Source organism: Siphateles boraxobius, unplaced genomic scaffold, assembly GCF_051911475.1.
Source record: "Siphateles boraxobius isolate OS27281-9 unplaced genomic scaffold, OSU_SipBor_1 6, whole genome shotgun sequence".
NCBI lineage: Eukaryota > Metazoa > Chordata > Actinopteri > Cypriniformes > Leuciscidae > Siphateles > Siphateles boraxobius.
In genome coordinates, this window is record NW_027509186.1 from 28,089,033 (window position 1) to 28,110,270 (window position 21,238).

General features: G+C 38.0%; 1 protein-coding gene across 3 annotated transcripts in view; it reads right to left on the reverse strand.

Annotated features, from left to right (window-relative positions):
* sgsm2 (small G protein signaling modulator 2) overlaps positions 1 to 21,238 on the reverse strand; it is a 53,856-nt gene that overhangs the window by 31,061 nt on the left and 1,557 nt on the right. For all 3 annotated transcript variants that reach the window (XM_077208602.1, XM_077208603.1, XM_077208600.1), the window contains exon 2: positions 18,581 to 18,656. In XM_077208602.1, coding sequence (XP_077064717.1) covers positions 18,581 to 18,656 — 76 coding nt within the window. The remainder of the gene's footprint in view (positions 1 to 18,580; positions 18,657 to 21,238) is intronic.

Genomic DNA, 21,238 nt, shown 5'->3' on the forward strand with positions numbered 1-21,238 from the left:
GCTAAATTATTTTATTTCAGTTTTAGTTGAGTTTTTAACAGTTTTAGTTAACAGTAACAACACTGGTATCGCCTTTGGGTGAAAGTTTTTAGTATTTCAGCCTGTGAAATTGAATTGATTCAGAACAAATTCACATTTTCTTAACCAACACTTCCCTGTGGGAATAATCGGTTCCACATAGCACTGTCCAGTGGAAATTCTCAACTTAACTGGTCGTCATTGGTATTCAGAGATCTGAACAATCTGAACATGCTCTTTTTTCCATAAGGCCAGCACTTGAAGACAGGGCCTCAGTCCAGACTGAGGGACAAAGATCAGGCTGATTAATAAGTACAGCAATGCCAGAGAGCAGTGAGTCACTGAGCCTCTGCCATTTTCTTACTTCCCCTTTATTCTACTCTATTAATCTCCTCTTTTGGGTCTGTAGTTTCTCTCACGCTCTCGCCTCTCTCATTTCCTCACTCTTCATCACTTTAACTCTGGCTTTCTTCTGGCCTGCCTTTCTCTGCCCCTCATTTTCAGTCCTTGTCTATGGTCCTCCCTCACCTCCTACGCTCTGTGCAGCTGCCGAGTACCTCTGTAATGCAGTTCATTACTGTCTACTACTGTGACTCTCAGCTTGACTGCACAGTCACAGGTGTGTTCCCCTACGGACGTCAGCGATCGCCTGCATCCAGCCCCCAACCGCTCTCAGATAGTAGCTCTGATTACAGCGATCGATCAATGTGTATAGTTGGTTGTGAGCGCGTTCACATGTGTGATGTCATAGCGCCTCAAAAGCTGATCTCAATATAGTGATGTGCATCAATATATGGCTAATACATGGTCTACTGTTTTCTGTCAACTTGGTCAGTCTGAGACTGCTTGATAAATGATGGTTAATTGTGCCCCTTAGCCTCAGATAAGACAAGACACCATGAATAAGTTAAAATTGTTAACTGTGACACATCACCATACTTCCCCCAGTTGATTAAATCACAGTACGTTAAGTCAATTGTTTTTGTATTACAGGTTTTCTGCAATGTTATGTTTGAATATGCAAATGAAGCACACTCTATTTAAATATGCACACATTTACAAACATTCCCAGAACAGAACTCTGAACATTGGATAAAGCCAGGTTCGAAATTCTTGTTTTTTTTGTTGTTGTTTTTTTGCTTTGTAAAGATTTTTCTTGAGAGGATTTTTGGATATATATTTTTATCGTTCATTCGTCATTTATTTATTTAGTTATATAGCACCTTACAGGCTACACAGTAGTTCCAAAGTGCTGTACATTACAATAGAAAGCAAAAGAACAACAGAACAAAACATAAAAACATCCATGTTTACGAATGTACAAGTACAAGTTCCTACTTGATCCTGCAGGTACCCCTTCCACGGGCCTAAGACATTGTTTAATTTAGGCTACAAGCTGTGCGAGCAAAAACAATGATTTCAGGGTTTTTTTTATCCAGTTGAACAAGGTTTTCAGCCATCCACAGCTTTATTTCCTTCAACTTTAGTGTCATCTGCATACAGGTGGTAAGAAATACCATACATCTTAAAAATCCTTCCCAAAGGGAGCATGTACAATGAAAACAGGACTGGACCCAAAATGGACCCTTGTGGACCGACCCCACAGCTAATAAGATGCTGGAGCAGAGAAATAGCTACCAATCGTCACTGAAAAGGATATACATTCCAAGTAAGAGGCAAACCATTTCAAGACCGTCCCCTGAATACCTACAAACTGCTTTAAACGAGTCAGAAGGATCCGGTGATCGATGGTGTCAAATGCTGCTGACAAATCCAATAAAATTAATGCTGCATGATTACCTGCATCCCTAATTAAAAATACATATTTTTAAATTTGGAATTATAACTTCCAATAAATATATTGGAATAAATCTTCCTTGAATAAATATATGTGTGGCATCGATCATCTGACTTTGTTCATACAGATGCTTTTGTTTCCAGTGAAGCTCAAGATGCTCTTTGGATCTTAAATCAATGCTGGAGACACAAACTTGTGTGTGAACTTCATGCAGCTTGAATACTTTTAGCAACAAAAAAAGAGATGGATGAATCAAATGCATTCTCAAATTGAAAAAGTCTCTCTTTTTTAACTTTTAACTCAAATCTTCATGTTGATAATAGCCTATATTTTTTAAAATGCAAAATAAAAACATTTCACTAGTGGTCACAGACTTTTGCATGCATTTATTCATACATTTATTTATGAACAATAATTATAGATGTTTAAATTAAAGGTTTACTTCACCCCAAAATTAAAATGATCCCATAATTTACTCACCCATAAGCCATCCTAGGTGTATATGACTGTCTTCTTTCAACCAAACACAATCAGTGTTATATTAAAAAAAAGCTTTATAATTGGAGTGAATGGTACCTTGTTTTGTTTTTTGAAGCCACAAAAAGCACATCAATCCATCATAAAAGTAATCCATACGGCTCCAGGGGGTTAATAAAGGCCTTCTGAAGCGAAGTGTTTTGTAAGAAAAATATTTATAATTATACATCTATAAACCGTAATCACTAGCTTCCGGTAACGTCCGGTGAACTAACGTTCAATGTGGCACAGACACAGATACTGTGAACTATTCAAGTGAACTGAACGAGTACAAGCATCATAATATGACCAACGGTGTACTCTTAGGAGGTATCTCTCTATTATAGAGTTAGATTATTAGCACACTTCCTTTCACTACATTATTATGTGACATTGCTCTGGTTGCTTCAGTCATGACAAGCTCATGTATTTTTCTATAGAACTTTTAACTAAAATTTCTATGCTGATAATACTTTTGCTTTTACAACTTTTATTGATGAAAAATAACTATGGATGTATAAATGAACATGCTAAGACCTCAAATCTGACAGATACTGTTCAAATGTGCCTCCATTTCCCATGGCCTTGCAGGTCATCCTCTCATACCAGGTGATTAAATATTGATTCACTCTTAACGGTCCATCAGACCAGCAATCTCGTCTCTGAGAATTACAGCGGTGATCGCAAGCTTGAGTTTTATCTAATCTCTCTGGGCAAAGACATGCAGGTTGAATAGATATCTATCTGCTTGCACCGCCCTCCACCCACCGTGAGAAAGAGAGAGTTTACTTCATCAACGCTCGATTTGTCTAAGCACCAAACGAACATAGAGATGCTTTGATCAGCTGAGGGATGCACAGCGATCAGGCACAGCTGCTCACACTATGGAGAAGAGTAGAGCGGTGAACAAACACCTGTTCCAGAGACAGGAAAACATGACAATGCTTCATTCACTTGACAGAAACACCCACTGAGAGTCATAGAGAGAACATTCCCTGATACCGCCGACCACTGTCTTAGGGACTATTATTAAAAAACAAATGAAAGTACACTTTGTTTTTGGTATTTGTGAAACCGACACCAGTGATAATTAACACATAATGAGAGAGAATTTTGGGCTGGTTGAATATGTCGTCAATGTTGTCTAGCTAGCTAACATTACGATAGTGGTTTGTGAATTTTCAGTCTTAAAACATCAAACAAACCATGTTTTGCGCCCATGGTTCCCTATATTGTACACTCACAAAAATTAATTCAATGATGTCTGCCTTTGTTTAATTTAAGTAACATATTTTCTCACAACTTAATTTCTTTGTGTTCAATCGACCTAATGTATTTAAAACTGAAGTTTATTTAATTATTTTGTTTTGGGACTACATGAATCATTTTTGTTGACAACTAACTGGGCGGTGGACCTATAGTTCCCTGCAATGCTTTGCAAGGGACTGCATTTTTAGAGTAAAAAAAACAACTAAGCTTTCATTGAAGTAAAATAATATAAATTGTGGGGAAAATCACATTCCATTTGAAATAAATGTTTTTCACCAAAACACGTTGGCCATAATTATTGGCAACCTTTTATTAAATATTTTTGCAGTCTCATTTTCCCAAGATATAACAGCTCTGAGTTTTCTCATTTAATGCCTGATGAGTTTGAGGAACATCTGACAAGAGATCAGAGACCATTCCTCCATACAGAATCTCTCCAGATCCTTCAGATTCCCAGATCCATGTTAGTGCGCTTTAGTTCAACCCACTCATTCTTTATATGGTTCAGGTCAGAGAAAGGCCGTTTTGTGCTCAGGCCAGGGACACATTTTTGTGTTGATTTTGATGTTTGTTTTGGATCGTCATCCTGATGAAAGCCCATTATAAGATTTCTAGCAGAGGGCGTCAGGTTTTGATTTTTTATCTGTTGGTATTTGCTAAAATCCATGATACCATGTATCTGAACAAGATGTCCAGGACCTCCAGCAAAAGAAAAAAAATGCCCACAACATTAAAGATCCGGCGGTATATTTAACCGTGGGCACAGATCTAGGTTCCTTTTGGAGTTCCAGTCGTGTCTGACACCTGAATATGCTGGAGTTTGTTCTTGGATGAGCGAGGAGGATTTTTCTTGAAACCCTCCCAAACAACATGTGGTGATGTAGGGCTTGTTTTTTATTTACTTTTTTTTTTTTTTTTTAGGGTTTCTGACCCTAAGACTTAACTAGTCTCTGCAATTCTCCATCTGTGATCCTTGGAGAGTCTTTGGCCACTCAAACTCTCCTCCTCGCCGTTACCGTGCATTAAGACAATATAGACACACGTCCTCTTCCTGGCAGATTCGTAACATCTTTAATTGATTGGAACTTCTTAATTATTGCCCTGATGATAGAAATCGGGATTTTCAATTCTTTTGCTATTTTCTTACAGCAGCCACAATTTTGTGCACTTCAGTTTCCATGCTCCACAGGAAATGGACATGCGCTAAAGCTTCTCAATCCCAAATAAGCATGTCTCCCACTGGGGAGTCACTCCTACGCACTACCTCTCTCGGTTCTAATGAAGGAAAACAACATCAACAACTCCAGCCCCGGCATGGAGACACTGAGAGAACAAGAACAACAGTTGATACTGCCATATGTTAATGTCTTAAGGAATGCTGAGGGGCATCAGGAGTCGTGTCCGTCTGGCAGATAGGGATTGTGGGATTTGAGGAGGGTTTAGAGAAGTCAGTGGGACATCATTTAGGCTAACACAATGTTGGTCCAGATGGGATTAAGCCAGATCATTTGAGAACCTGATTGTTTGCAAATAGGTATGTAATGAGGATTGATGTGTGTCTCTGTTTGTTTGTTTGTTTCTAAGTCATAAACTTAACCAACCAACTCAAAGATGAATCCACACAATATAAACTTTGACTTGAAGCAAAGTAAGACTGCGGTACAAGAAAGAAAACTAAGACTGTTTACTTACAGTAATCTTCATATCATCATTATTGTTATATCATCATTTTGTTCATTAGTTCAGTAAAAAGATAATCATTTTAAACACTTATTAGAAATTATGTTCAGAAATATATGCGATAAGTGTCAGAGAATGTATGTAGAACGACATAATTTCCAATGCTTCGCCAGAATTGAATTTAGAATGCCTTTTAAAATCAATTTTATGAATTTGAACTGAGGTAGCAAACAGGAAATGGAATTGCAATACAAATTTGAATGTATAAAAAGCATAAGTAAAGTAAATAGACAATTATAAAGAAATTCAACTAATGCTTTGTTACTTTTTTTTTTGAGACAAATTCTAAACAGTGGCTTAACAAAGACTTGTTAGAAAAAATACAGACAGATTTTCTGCAGATCTAACAGTCTCATTGTCCAATCAGTGAAGAGATAACAACAGGCCATCAGAGACCCCCATCAATCTAAGCAGCGCTCCCTACAGTCATCCAGTCACACACCAGCACACACACACACACACCATTCCAACAGGTGCGCTGATCACGACTGAACGGCTGGAGAAAATCAGCCACAAACCCCAAATGGCAACACATAAATAACATCCCATCTAGACTGCAAATCATCAACAACAAAAACACCTCCGTCAGAGACACCTGAAACAGGTCTTCCCATCAACCCTAGTGGACAGCTCCTGGAAAGTCCATGTCATTCAACATAAAGCGTCTCTCTGTGCACTTTCGTGGCTGATGAAATCGACGGGAATATGACACCGGCCCTGTCCTCATGAGCAGAGCGAACTGAACAACCTCAGTGGAGTTCAAGCTGTGAAGGTCAGATGCCACCTGGTCCCCAGAGCGCAGTCCCCTGCAGACAGCATCAGAGCGATAGCGTGCAGGGGGCTTGTAAGCTCCGCAGTACCGTGCCAGGGATAATCTTATCAATTGTTGGCACAGGCGATGTTATTTATCAGCCTACCACCTGTATCATGTTGTGAGGAAGCAGGCATGGTGCATGAAGATAAAGCAGAGTGCACTTTTACTACAAATATGGAGGGCGATCAGTGCCCGAGTTGCCAGCTGTGTCCACCCTCACGGTCACTTCAGAGAACAGCACATTGTCTTCAGAAATAACCCTAAAGAAGACCACCGACCGAGGGGGTTACATAACCGGTGTGTTTGTTTCAGCAAATGTGTGCGTAATAGCCTCTGACATGGCCAAATCCCTGTATAGAAACTGTGTTGTCATGGAGATACACCATAATTAGTTAAATACTAGAGTCTTCTGCAGCATCTGTGGTCTCCATAAATGATGCACAAGCACATATGTGGAGATACAGGATTGACTGCCAAAAGGGAAAGCTAGACTAATGATGTGTCAGCCGATGTTTAACCATTTTGACAGTATCAGCATCTAGGGGCATAAGAAGAAATATTAAAATGTAGAGTGGATTATTATAAATCTGATCAGCCTCTCTTCATGAGTATGACATCATTTTCGAAATCCTAGTTTCCATGGATACACACAAATGAGTAAAGTTCAGTTTCGTTTCTGTTTCGTTTTCATGGAGTTGTACAGTACGTCCAAAATCGCGTACTGTCTGAGTAGGTACTACATTTGAATTTGAACTTACTTCGCGACAGTTAAAAAGGTATGTTCTTTAAAGTATGAATGTGTGTAGTATGAATGTAATCCGGACATACAACATTCGCCATGTTGTCATTATCAAGTGACCTACCAGTGTCAATTACGTCGCTTCAATGCCATTCATATGTCCTGTAAAGTGTCCATCGAATGTGCACTTCTGAATCTCACCGGAAGTAGTAGGTCACCCAGAGACTTTTCGCCTACTGCTTGTCGCTATATAGTAGGGAAGTATTCGATTCCGGACGCAGCGTTAGTCGATAGATCTTTGTTTACCTGCATTTCCTTGGTTTTAGAATTTTCTCATTTGCCGTCATGCCAATTTGTTGTTCGATTGATTTGTTCCAACTGCTCCTTCTTTAGATCTTTAGTTACTCTGTCTGTGTGTGTGTATATACAGTATAGCTAGCCCTTCGTTGGAGTTGTTCTTGGTTAGTTCTAATTTATGTTAAGTGGGTTGTGTTAGTACTACAAACATATCGGTTGATCAATAAATTACAGGTTTAATCTACCCACATGTAGCCTGTTCTAGTGATTCAAACAAAGATAGAAAAGCTGTATCACGTACAGATGTTATTAGTCTCTTAAGCATGCGTGTCCTACAATCTCAACTCACGCCCATTCAGAAAATAATCCTGCTCCGTCTACTTCATTCATAAATTGAAAACCTGCAGTTGCAGCGACAAAAAATCTCTATGACTCCCGTGATTTTGAGTCAATGAGTAAAGAAGCATCCGATCTGGAAAATTCACTACCTGTTCTACATTCGACTTGGCCGTATCCGAGCAAACAGCTGTGCACTTCACAAATAAAGTCTGCTCGCAGTCTAATTTAAATCTGGGTTTCAAGTAAGACTCATTCACAAGATGCTTCATTGTGAGCATCATCTTAGCTGGGTAAACAGACATGACTCACAACTCTATTTATTCACTCATTAACATCTAATTAGCTCACAGTAGAGCAGGTGTTCGAGAGAAAATTTGCAAAGTTCTGTTTCAGCTCCTTATGACGTTAAGGGACTTAAAAATGCAGCACAGAGGAAGTTAGACTGGGTGAAGTGAAAAGTTTGGTATTTTTCCACGGGAAAATAGGAAACAACACCGTGATTTACTTCCTTGAGTAGCCTTCTGGTATTGTCAGCATTTCATGAATCAGGAAGTATCAGATATCACATGATGTGACCTCATGCCCTAACCAGTCATTCATCTCAAGTCTCTGACTTAAAGGTGCTGTAAGCATAAAAATACCATAATGTGTTTGCAGAGATTAAGGAAACATGCTAAGTTGCTAAATACTTGTTTCTCCGAAAAACAATGCTACAACCAATTCTGTTATAACATTGTCATATCCATTACCATGCTAAAAATCGTTATGTATTTGGTTTTAACTACGCTGCTGCTGATATTGATTATTGTTGTTGTTGTACATTATTGCTGCTGCTCCTGCAGAGCAAGTACATGGACTTTCCACTACAAACACCGATGCGCTGCTGTGACATGCAAGACATACTGCTGCTGCACAAATAGCATATATAAAATTACCTGTAGCAGATCTATACAGGTGGAGCTCGGGAAGGTGGGGGGTTTCAGGGTTTCAACCCTGAAGAGTACTGCAAACTGCTATAGTAAACTCTACCCAGCTATTTTAAGGTTGAGCAGCAAACTCATTGGCTGCAGATGCGACAGGAACCAATCAGCTTGTGCCATAGTAAACCATGTAAATGTCATCAGGTAGCATTTAGGAACCATTAGCCTGCGCCATCTAGAGTTTAATGACAGAACTTGGTATTTTTTCTACTTTGAAATGTGCATTCCAAGTCAGAATGTCTGTTTTTTTGTTTTGGTCTGTGTGATCCAACCCACTGCCAATTAATCCAATATTATTTTGACAACCTGGATCCCAGTTGTTGGAAAACACAGCGTATCACAGCCATGGAAGCATACAAATGAACTGGGCCAGAAATCACAGATTCTAAGCTAAAAAGCCTTGGCAAAAAAAATGTTGCAAACATATAATACATTAGCTGATCAGCTTACAGTGTACGGCTCATCGCTTTCCATTGTCAATTGCGCGTGTCCTTAATCTGGCAACCAGCATGAGTGCCAAGTCTGAGGAGAAAAAACTCTCTCCAATATTTTGAATTTGGACTGCATTACTCATTTCACCCGTTAGCTGTCTATATTACATACTGCACCTTTAAAGGGACAGTTCATCCAGAAATGATCATTCTGTGTTAGGCTGCATCTGAAATCGCATACTTCCCACGCGCTGTGCCGGAGAGATCGCCGCCGTGTCCAACAACAGCTACTGCGCTGTGGGATATAGTAGGTGAAAAACAGTATGTGACAAAAGTAGAATGAATTCACAGTACTCATAAAAGAGTAGGTAAAAAGTCCCCGGATGACTTACTTCTTCTGGCGAAATTCTTAAGTGTGCATACGATAGACACTTTACTATCCCATGAGGCAACGGAAAAGATTTATGAATGGCAGTGAAGCGATGTAACTGATGCTGGTAGGTCACATGATAATGACAATATGGTGAATATAGTACATCCAGATTACATTCATACCAGTGCTTGAAGTGGGAAAAGAAAGGTGCCGGTACTCTCTTGCATTGGCAAATCATGACATTTGAGATTTCTACATTGAAAAACAAAACTTATAAAAAAACGTATTGTTATTTATTAACAACATAAATGTATTAAAACAAGTCATGCGTGTGTGCACATGCGTACGAAAAAAGAACTCCTCCAAGCCTGCAAGTCCAAAAATACATTTAGATTACTACATTTTATTTAATTAAATGCATTTAAGGTGAGATTATTATATTTTCATGTTAATCTGTGTTTTGACCACGAACCATGAGCTGTCACTTTAAAGTTGCAGTAGGGAGTTTTGAGAAAATGTTGACTTATCCTGAAAATTTGAACAAGCACAACTTACAGGTCCAACCCCCTTGCTCTCTGCTGCGCTACAGCCCTCCCTCCACAGCTCCTCCCCCACAGCGGAGCCTGCCGTGAACGCGCAGGCTAGTAAGCAGGACCACCGATGATGGCGGATTATAAACAGTTATGGAACATTCACTAATAGGGACGAAACATCAACAATATGCTTTACATTGACTATGGCCTGCCCATACTTTGACTACAAACTTGGTCCTCAAATCATTATGTATTTTGCAATACATGTAACTTTATAACGTTGCACTCTTTCTATAAGTTATAAATAGCTAGTAACGTTAAAGGATTAGTTCACTTTAAAAAAAAACTTTTGCTGATAATTTACTCACCCCCATGTCATCCAAGATGTTGTCCATGTCTTTCTTTCTTCAGTCGAAAAGAAATGAAGGATTTTGATGAAAACATTCCAGGCTTTTTCTCCATATAATGGACTTCAATAGGACACAAACGTTTCAAGGACCAAATGACAGTTTCAGTGCAGCTTCAAAGGGCTTTAAACGATACCAGACGATGAATAAGGGTCTTATCTAGCGAAACGTTCGGTCATTTCAAAAATAAATACAAAACTTTAAGTTTTATAAGCACAAATGCTCGCCTTGCTCTGTTCTGTGATGCACGTTCGTAATCCTGTTCGAACTCGTTCATCAAAATGAACAAATCTTTTTTTGAGTCATTTCGTTCGTTGAATGAACAAAATGACTCCAAAAAAGACTCGTTCAAAATGAACAAATCTTTTTTCGAGTCATTTCGTTCGTTGAATGAACGAAATGACTCGAAAAAAGATTCGTTCATTTGGATGAACGAGTTTGAACAGGAGAGTCACGAACGACGGTACGCGCTCGGGCTGTGCAAGAGAGGGGTGATCAGCGCGTACTCGAGCGTGATTGACACTGCTAAGACATTCCTCCTGGCTCTGATTGGTTGTTTCTGACCGGGAGCGGTGTATTTCTGCAAATGGCAATAGGACCACAGGGAGGAGCCAGAGGAGCTTGATTTTTTCCACAGATTATCTGTCTCATATTCTACTGTCAGGACATAATGACAGTTTTAAAAAACTTAAGTTTAACAAACTTAAGTTGATTTGTTTACAAAAGTGACCTACTGGAGCTTTAATTCACGGCGTGCAGCACAGCAAAAATAGACTCGGAACGATCTCTGCACTGCTGTATACGCACAGCACCAGGAGTGCATTGACGGACCGCATGCGCGTGCTGTGTGAAAGCTCGAACCTGTTAACATGGGTGCGGAAAAAATACGCACTGCAAACGAAGTAGGCCTATATCAACGGGCGTGACACTGGCGCCTTTTCTGTCAGTGGTCGAGTACCGGCTACATGCGAGAAGTAGCGGTACGCAAGAAAAAGTGCAGGTACACTTAAGAGTAAAATGTAGAAGTGCCGGTACTGCGTACCGGTGAGTCCCGCCCCCCTTCGAGCACTGATTCATACTATATAGAACGTACCTTATTGGCAGTCGTGAAGTAATTACTTATTCAAATCAAAATAAGTACCTACTCAAGACAGTATGCGATTTCGGACTCAGCCATAATTTAGTCACCCTCATGTCATTCTAAACCTGTATGACTATTTTTTCAGCGGGTCATAAAATAAATATTTTGAGAAATGTCTCTTCAAAAATGTACTTTTGTGTAAAGTCACAGATTTGGAACGGCATGTATTTTCATATTAGGGTAGACGGTGACAGATAATAATCAGATCTAAATCAATCCCTCGAATTAAAGTCGCTTTTAGGGATGCTAATTTAATGCGTAAACTTTTAATATGACAACAACTTGGGGGGTGCACTGATTTTAACTAACTGATGCAGTTTTGCGAATGCATAAAACAGCAGAAAATCAGCATCTTAGAGGATTTGACTAATTATCTCTGCTTCTATTCTGTAATTTGATGCCATAATACAATGTAGTCCAAACACAATTCAAAAATGTTTTAATCCATTTTAAATTCGTAAATAGCAATTTGGGCTCTCGCCCTCTGCTGGTGACCCCCGACCCCGCCCACACTCAGCTCTGGTTCGAAACAGCCTGAAGGATTTACAAGGTCTGTGTTTTTTCTTTCCATTGATCAGCCAGTGGGTTACACAGCCTGGAGCCAGCTGACCCTCGACACAACCCACTGCTTGTTAATATGCAGAGGACAAAAACTTTTAAAACAAAATAGCCAAACTCTTCTGAGGCAAAATCAGCACAGTGATGGACATACATGTATGCTGTCTTTAAATCTTGAAGTCAAAATGGTTAAATGTATATTTGCAAGATAGAAACTGGTAGGACATTCCTTTCATGCTGGAAGTGAGTAAATTAATGAATCATGTAGGAAATTTTGATACTGTTGATAACTAAGATTATAGCATTTTTATATGTTTTACGTTGCATAGGTCAAAAAGGCAGCAATAAAACTGGCCTAAATTTGCCCTGGTTCCAAAACTAAGGTATGTCCTGAACTCGGTTTGAGTAATCTTAACTCACAAGTTAGCCAGGACTCACCTGTGAGTATATCACAAACAGAAATTGTATTCGTCTGAGAAAGTGGCACTTATCCAATATCCATTTATTGTCAAACCATAAATACATTATTTATCATTTCAGTCACTTTATCAACTATGTTTGACTGTAACAAATTGTGTGCCAAACATTTACTATGGTAATTCTGGTAACACTTCACAATATGGTCTAATTTGTTAACATTAGTTAACATAATAAAGATTTATCATAGATAATTCATGATACCTAATTTTATGAACTATGAATAACATTTGAACAGCTTTTATTAATCTACAACAATGCTAAATTTGAATTATTCTATTAGCGCCAATTCATGCTTGTTCATAATACAGAACGTTCTAATAATTTATACAACTTGAAATGTTCAAAATGTACACACTACAATAAAGATATTTATAATGTGACAAAAGATTTCTATTTCAAATAAATGCTGTTCTCTTGAACCTTCTACTCATCAAATTAAAACTTTTAAATGGTAGTGAAATGTGTTAAGAAATGTTAACAGAAAACTTTATTGTAAGCTATGATAAAAGCCTTAAAAGTCACTGTATGATTTGAAAGATGATTAAGACTATATGATTTTATCATGATTAAGAGTGATTTTATTTTTTACACTAAATACACAGATAGATCTGAGTGCACACACCCATGTAATTCTCAAACAGGCATTAGCAGCAGCAGCAGCATCAGGACAGAGGTTATTATGCAGCTCTGCTGTGCCTAATGGCTTGGCATGTCCGTACAGTGTGTGCTCTGCATTATGGGGAGGCAGCAGGGTACAGGCACATGATCAGACAGCAACACCAATATCAAACACACTGAAGAAGACGTCATTGGGACTAAAGCATCTGACAGATGCTTTCTGGAAAACCCAGTTTTTGAAAAAAGTGGCCAATTTAGGAAATAAATAACAGCTCAAAATTTTCTTGCCAGACTAAGAGACTGCTTTGTGACTTTGCACAAAAACATGTTTGAGTTTTTTCATTTCCTTTACTGACTATATCAGTTATTCTTAAAATAATACAGCCAGATCCATTTTTTCAGACACTGCTGTTGCTATATTTTGGGATCAGTATGTTTTTTTTTAAGAAATGCCTTTCTTTAGCTAGAACAAACTATTCTTTCTATATTCATCAAAGAATCCTGGAAAAAATTGCATCACATTCCTCCAAAATAATAAAGTTGCTGTATGTAATTTCTGTACTAATGCATAATAAGATGGCAGATATTTAGGAAACACGCTAAGGTCAAATACTTATTTCTCGGAAAAGCAATGGTACCGCCAGTTTTTCTACTTTAGAATCTGCGTTTCCTTGTCAGAATGTCTGTTTTTGTTTTGGTCTGTGTGATCCCGCCCACTGCCAATTTACCCAATAGTATTGACACCCCGGGTTGCCATTTGTTGGAAAACACAGTACATTGCGGCCATTGAAGCCAGCAAACGAACTAGGTCAAAAATCACAGAGTGTACCCAACCTAAAAAGCCACGGCATTAAAAAAAAATGGCAAACATCTGCATTAGCTGATCAACTTAGTGTAAGGATTGTTGCTTCCCAATGTCAGCTGTGCGTGTTACTGTTGCGTGTCCTCAATCTGGGAACCCGCGTGATCGCAAAGTCTGAAGAGCAATTACTCTCTCCAATATTTCGAACTTGGACTGCAGTACCCATTTCAACCAATGTGTATTACATACTGTACTTTTAAGCAGTGTTTTCAACATTAATAATAATATTAAGTAATGTTTGTTGAGCAGCAAATCAGCTTAACTTTCATTTTAAAAAATGGATCCCAAATTGACCCTTTCGTTTGTAAATTTCAAACAAATTCCATATGATTTTTTTTTTTTTTTTTTGCTGCAGACTACAAACTACTTCATGGATACGAGTCAAATATGCCAAAAACTATTTGATTGTCTGAAGAGAGCGGTCAAGGTTTGGTTGGTTGGCATCATGTCACAGTCCAGCCAGGCAACTGCCACTGAGATTAACCGAAATGCTAACGGACAGCTTTCTCCTTCTAGATCAGAACAAAGCCTTATGTTAGTGCTCAAATGCAACATGCCGCCTCCATAACACGCACACCATTCAACCAACCTACGTTGCACAGGCACAATTCCTTTTGATTTATTCCCCTGAAACATAATTTAGCTGGGAAGTGCATTGTCACAAGCTGGTGTGACGTGGGTGAGTGCGTGCTCCAGGATGAAAGTGAGGGGGTGGTCGGCTGCGTGGGGAATCCGTGCCTGACGACCGCCTGGAAAACAGGGGAACTGCCCTGCTTTTTGGTAGTGATGACAGACTGGCAGCGCTCCCAGACCACCCCTCCCCACACACACCAGCGCTGAACAGCATTTATACTGAAACCTCATCACCCCGCTCACGGTCACGAGTCACGACTCAGACGTTCTTATCCTCAGACACCCAAAAACACTCCAAATCATCATGTAAAACGCCTGCAATGCGTGTGAGAGTGTGAAAGCCAGAGTGAGAGGAGGAAAGTCTTAGAAATTACACGTTGGCCACAGTTATTGGCACCCCTAGAATTTTGTATGAGTAAAATATCTCTGAAGTATATTTTCATTAATATGTACCTTTCTTTTTAGCACACCAGGGTGACCAGGAACATGAAATTGTCTAGCTATGACTTTGAGTTTATATGTGAGGAAACACAAAGGCCAAATTCCCTTAATCATCCATCACAATGAGTAAAACCAAAGAATAGAGTTCTGATGTGCATCAAAAGATTGTTGAGCTTCACAAAATAGAAAGTGCCTGTACGAAAATAGCTAAAGAATTAAAAATTTCCATTTTGACCATCAGGGCAATAATTAATAAGTTTCAATCAACTAAAGATGTTATGAATCTGCCAGGAAGAGGAAGTGTGTCTATATTGTCTTAATGCACGGTGAGGAGGAAAGTTTGAGTGGCTTAAGACTCTCCAAGGATCACAGATGGAGAATTGCAAAGATTAGTTGAGTCTTGGGGTCAGAAGCCAACCAAAAAAAATTTGAACAACCCCTACATCACCACATGTTGTTTGGGAGGGTTTCAAGAAAAATCTGCCTCGCTCCTCCTAAAACAAACTCCAGCTAATTCAGTTGTCAGAAAAGACTGGAACTTCAAACAGCACTGGGTTCTGTGGTCAGATGAAATTAAAAAAAGAGCTTTTTGGCAGCAAACACGCTAGATGGGTTTGGTGCACACAAGGATAAAAAGTACCCCATGTGTACAATTTAATATACCAATGGATCTTTAATGTTGTGGGCATATTTTTCTGCTGGAGGTCCTGGACATCTTGTTCAGATACATGGCATCGTGGATTCTATCAAATATCAACAGATAAATAGGATTCTGCTAGAAATCTTATAATGGGCCGTGGTTGGATCTTCCATCAAGACAACGATCCAAAACAAACATCAAAATCAACACAAAAATGTGTTACGGAGCACAAAATGAAGCTTCTGCCATGACCGCCCAAGTTCCCTGACCTGATGAGTGGGCTGAACTGTAGAGAAGAAGCACCAACATGGATCTGGGAATCTGGAGAGATTCTGTATGGAGGAATGGTCTCTGATCTCTTTTCCGGTGTTCTCCAAACTCATCAGGCATTATAGGAGAAGACTCAGAGCTGTTATCTTGGCAAAAGGAGATTGCAAAAAGTATTTAATAATAGGGTGCCAATTATTGTGACCAACGTGTTTTGGAGAAAAACATTTATTTCATAATGTGATTTCTCCCCCACTTTCAATTCTTTTACGTCAATGAGATATATATATATATATATATATATATATATATATATATATATATATATATATATATATATGTATATATATAGGCCTATTAATCTATAGAGGCCTATATATTGATATTGGCATGTCCCTGATTGGTATCCAAATTGTGTAGTTTTATTTATATTTTTACTGTACTGTATTATTTGTGGCACTGTTCACCTGATTAACCACTTGAAAGGTTCCCACAGGGTTTCACATAAACTGAGTGCAAACACATTATCTCAAAAGACTAATATTAAGCATTAAGAAGGTTAGATCTGCTGTAGTCATGAAGTTAAATAGCTATTGCTATAGCATTTACACAGCAAATCTCATTTTCCAACTCCTTGCAATTTAGAGCTAATGAAAAGGAGCGCCAAATGAAGATGTACTCATTACGGTATCCAAAAAAGTGCCTGAGTAACAGAATTAATAATTCAAATTTATCACCAGATGTTCCACAATTAAAAAGCGCTAACCGGCAAACGGAAGGACAGAGATGAGTCACAGCGTAGCCGAGGGCTGACATCACTGCTTGTTATCGTGTGACCTTTAACCTCGATACACAGAAGCTTTTCCATTTTAGTCTTTTAAATGAGAGCAGTCATGGAAAATAACATGAATTTGGATAATTTTAGCATTTTTTCTAAACATAGCAGCACGGCATATGCATACACAAGCATGGATATGGTGATTTTTGATTTGTAGTGACATGTCCTGATGTCTTGCACATTGCGTTTAGATCTTACTGCTCTTCTGTGGTTTTGAAATTCACACAACACAACAACTGAGCCTCAAAGCAAAAGCTGGCACGCCATATTGGATGAAAAGAAACACAAACTGTAAATATCAACAAGCTCATGCAGCGGCAGTGCAAGAATATCTGCTATGTGTGAAATACAGATTGACCGCAAATTATAAACTGAATTCATATTTGCATAAACACACAGATCAAGTGGTAAATACACTGTTTACTGTAACACAAAGGCAAAAGGAGCATGTAAATGTAACAAAGCTGTAGTACATTACTGTACTATTAATTTCCCTGTTCTTATTCCTATTTGTATTTCCGTTCATATACTAACAGCATTTACTCTTCTGCATTGATGAAACTTGACTAAGCAACATCTGTGGTGCCACGCAGCACTGGTGTTTCACTGACGTAATGAGGCTGGGTGTTCCGGCCTGTCTTTGTGTCACTGGAGTAAAGAGTGCGAGTCACTCACACACACACACACAGTAATCCGCACTGGACAAATTAACCTTATTGTTGGCAGCGATCCAAAACTCCGGAACAATCATGCCATTGCCTCTGGATTCCTGCTCAACTATTTTTGTTTGGGGGGGGACATGCCTGCCATGCCAGTATTTTCACTGGCCACATTGCACAAATGTTTATTATTATTATTATATTTTCAGCAAACATAATTTTATATGTCTGAAAAATATTTTTCATTAAATGCCAAGTTGTCTTTTACAAAATATATATAGGCCTAAATAAATTATTAGTTAATTAATCATTTATTCTGCGATATGAATTTGCAATTACAGCTGGGAAACTGTGTCTATTTTTATGGGTCAGGAAGAAATATATCTTTATATTTGTATTATCTATATTTATATTATTATTATTATTGGGTTTTCTTTACATATCAATGCATATTAACTATTAGTTAATTTAATTTGCAACAACAGCTGGGAAAATGTGCAGCTATGTTTATTTGTGAGAAAGGTGCATTATTTTATTTCTACTTATAGTAGCCTATATCTATATAATATATTTCTCAGTAATTATTAGGTTTTTTACAAAAAGTTATATTTATAATAATAATTATTAGTTAATTAATAATTTCATTCACAATGGGAAATTGAGCAGCTAATTTTTTATTTAAAAAATATTTCTATTTTTAGAATACATTTCTGAGTAATTATTAGGCTTTCTTTACAAAATAAGTTATACTGAATGCATATCATTTCATTAATTCATAATACTTAAAAGTTTTGACCATAAATTCTTGAACCCACTTTTACTATTATGATTTTCAACCAACTGTTGTTTTCAACTAATCCTGTTGATTATTTTTAACGAATTCTAAAAGATCCTTGAAAGACCACCACAAATTATTCTCACAATTTCAACCTTATCTACGTTAACCAGCAAAATAACATAATGACATTCAAATCAGCGCAATTAACATTTCATATGTCACAGAAAAGCACATTATTTCTGTACCTCTGATAAAAGATTACTCTAAATTGTAATGTAGAAATATACATTTTCTGTAAAGCAGCTTCGAAACAACGTGCGTTGTGAAAAGCGCTATACAAACAAATGTGAATTGAATGAACTGGATTGAATCAGCCAGTGTGATACAAAACACCTCTTGATTTGTACTCACTGCAAAGTGCAATAATGTGGCTGCTGTCTTCATGGACAAACTTCTTGGTCACCGCCTCCTCCATAATCTGCTTCACCTAGACATGGAAAGACATGTAATTAGGAGCCGGCGAAAAATAATGGCAAGTCAAACTTCTTTCTGCACATTGGAATCGGGTGCACAAAAGCAACTAATTAATCATGACAGCGGAACCGCAAATGCTTTAATTAGCATCATTCAATTGATAAGTTTCCCTGGGAGTGCTAGGAACTACGTAGAATGAGGCTTTGTCACATTTTTCTCCTCCAACTGTCAGTATTACAGCAAATCCCAGACTAATTAATCACAATCCTTGCAGGCAGCTTTATACTGTTTGTTTGATTTGAAGAACAGTAGAAGGGTAATTGTAGCAATAGGAAGGCGTAAATTATGGGCATCTTCTGATTACGGGCATGATTTGTGTGCACCCTATGGTACGAGATTTGCCGCAAGGCCAACAGACAGCAAAAGAAGGATGATTTAAAGGCTGATATCAAGTTTTTGTCCAGTTGTCCTTGGGATTAAAAAGAAAAATGTTTACTTGTGGAGCCAGTTAACTACAGTAGCCTGATGCATTGCACAACACGGCTCGCAAGACTCAAGAACATTTGGACGCCCGAATAGCACACACAAAATAGTAAAGGTTTATTGTAACCCAATGCAAATGCTCCACAATCCACATATGATTCAAAAGGAAAACAATGGCATTACAACCCATTTCCAGCCAAGCTGACAGCGGAAACAATATAGTCATTATTATTCATGGATTTTACAGCTGAAATAGGGGCAATCAGAGCTTGTCAGTCCACACACACACGTGGACTGATATTTTCACAATATGCTCAGCATCTAACATTGATAAATACTATGAGCGCTGGCATCCTCTTTCCAATTTAAAAGGATAGTTCACCCAAAATGAAAATGTTGTCATCAGTTACTCACCCTCATTTTGTTCCAAACCTGTATGAGTTTCTTTCTTCTGCTGAACACAAAAGATGATATTTTGAAGAATGTTGGTAACCAGACAATTGATGGACCCTATTGACTTCCATAGTATTTTTTTTCTACTATGGAAGTCAATGGCTACCGTCAACTATTTGATTAACAACATTCTTCAGAATATCTAAATCAGAATAAAGAAACTTACAGATTTGGAACAACTTGAGGGTGAGTAATGACAAAATTGTCATTTTTGGGTGAACTATCCCTTTAAGAGGATACAGTGAACACCTATGAAGGGTTGCAGTCAATCACACACACAGCTATAAAATGAAATGTCAGTTTCACTTTATTTTACAGTATGTGCACTTTCGATGTACTTACAGTATATACTTGACAAACAATGAGTAATGTAAGGTAACAACATGGATTAAGGTTAGGCTCAGGGTTTATTCCTAGTTAGTGTGATTACCAAGTACATAGAATGTATGCGAAACAGGACTAAAATAAAATGCTACTAAAACTTCTTTACAGAAAATCAGACAAACCTCAATAAAAAAATTGGGGATGTATTTCTGCAAATGCAAAAATATTCAGTAACTATTAAATAAATAATTACAACATGGTGCAACCAATAAATATTGATGGGGGGAAAGGAGAGAACAGGAAAACAAAACTAAGTTGTTTTGCTCTTGTGGGAGCCATTTGTGACGATCCCTGCTTCATGCAGCTGTATTAATCGTCCACTGATGCAATTTAACTTCTTAGGTAGCTGCTGATGCTTTCAGTTTCTAGGCAACAAGAAGACGGCTGACTGCAGCTTAAAGCGACAGAGACATGGGATGTTACACAAAGAAAGTCAATGGAGGAAAAAAAATCGAATTCTGTGTGTATTGCAGCGGGGCTGTTATTTCCTGTAAAACGGCACATTTATTTCCTCACTATATATATATATATATATATATTGTTTAAAGAGCTGAAAACAAATAAAAAAATAAAAAAAGTTAAACCCAACTAATGTCTTTTGGAGTGATGCGTTTCATTTTAAATAGCATGCACTTCCATGCCCCAAATGAAGAAAGAAAGGCAGCCCAATTGTGGAAGTAACTGAAGGAGAAACATTGTGTTAAATCAGTGGAAATTGTTGTTGTTGTTGTTATGGTGAAAAGAGTCCAGGACATTTCTGTAGAGGAAGTAACTAATTTTAGTTGCAAAAATAGGAGATTTAAGTGAATATGAGGCACAAAAGTTCTTTAAAATTTGATGACCGAGACGTTAAAAATTGATTTCCTTATTAACCCAGGCCACTGGGCCACATGAGGCCAGACACCTGCTCTTCACATGCAAGATTTTTGGCCTTTATTAGACATGCCATATCATGAGAAATGATGTCTGCTAGGATTGGGCATTAAGTTGAAGAGGCTGAAACAGCTTTGGACACAGTCTGTTCTGTTCTGACATGCGAGACATCCTGGTACCAATTTAGGAGATCTATTCTTTGCAGCAATTCATTCAAGATTTCTATTATTCATGAGGGCTGGGTTTAAAACTAGCGTTCCCTGCACTGTAAGGGAAAAGATAAGAATTAATTATACTGATATAAAAGAATGTAACAGCTTCTTCCACTATACAGTTCCTGGAGTGAAAACATTTGAAACACAATGCAAATGTAAAGTCTTATCAAATAATTAATACAAAATA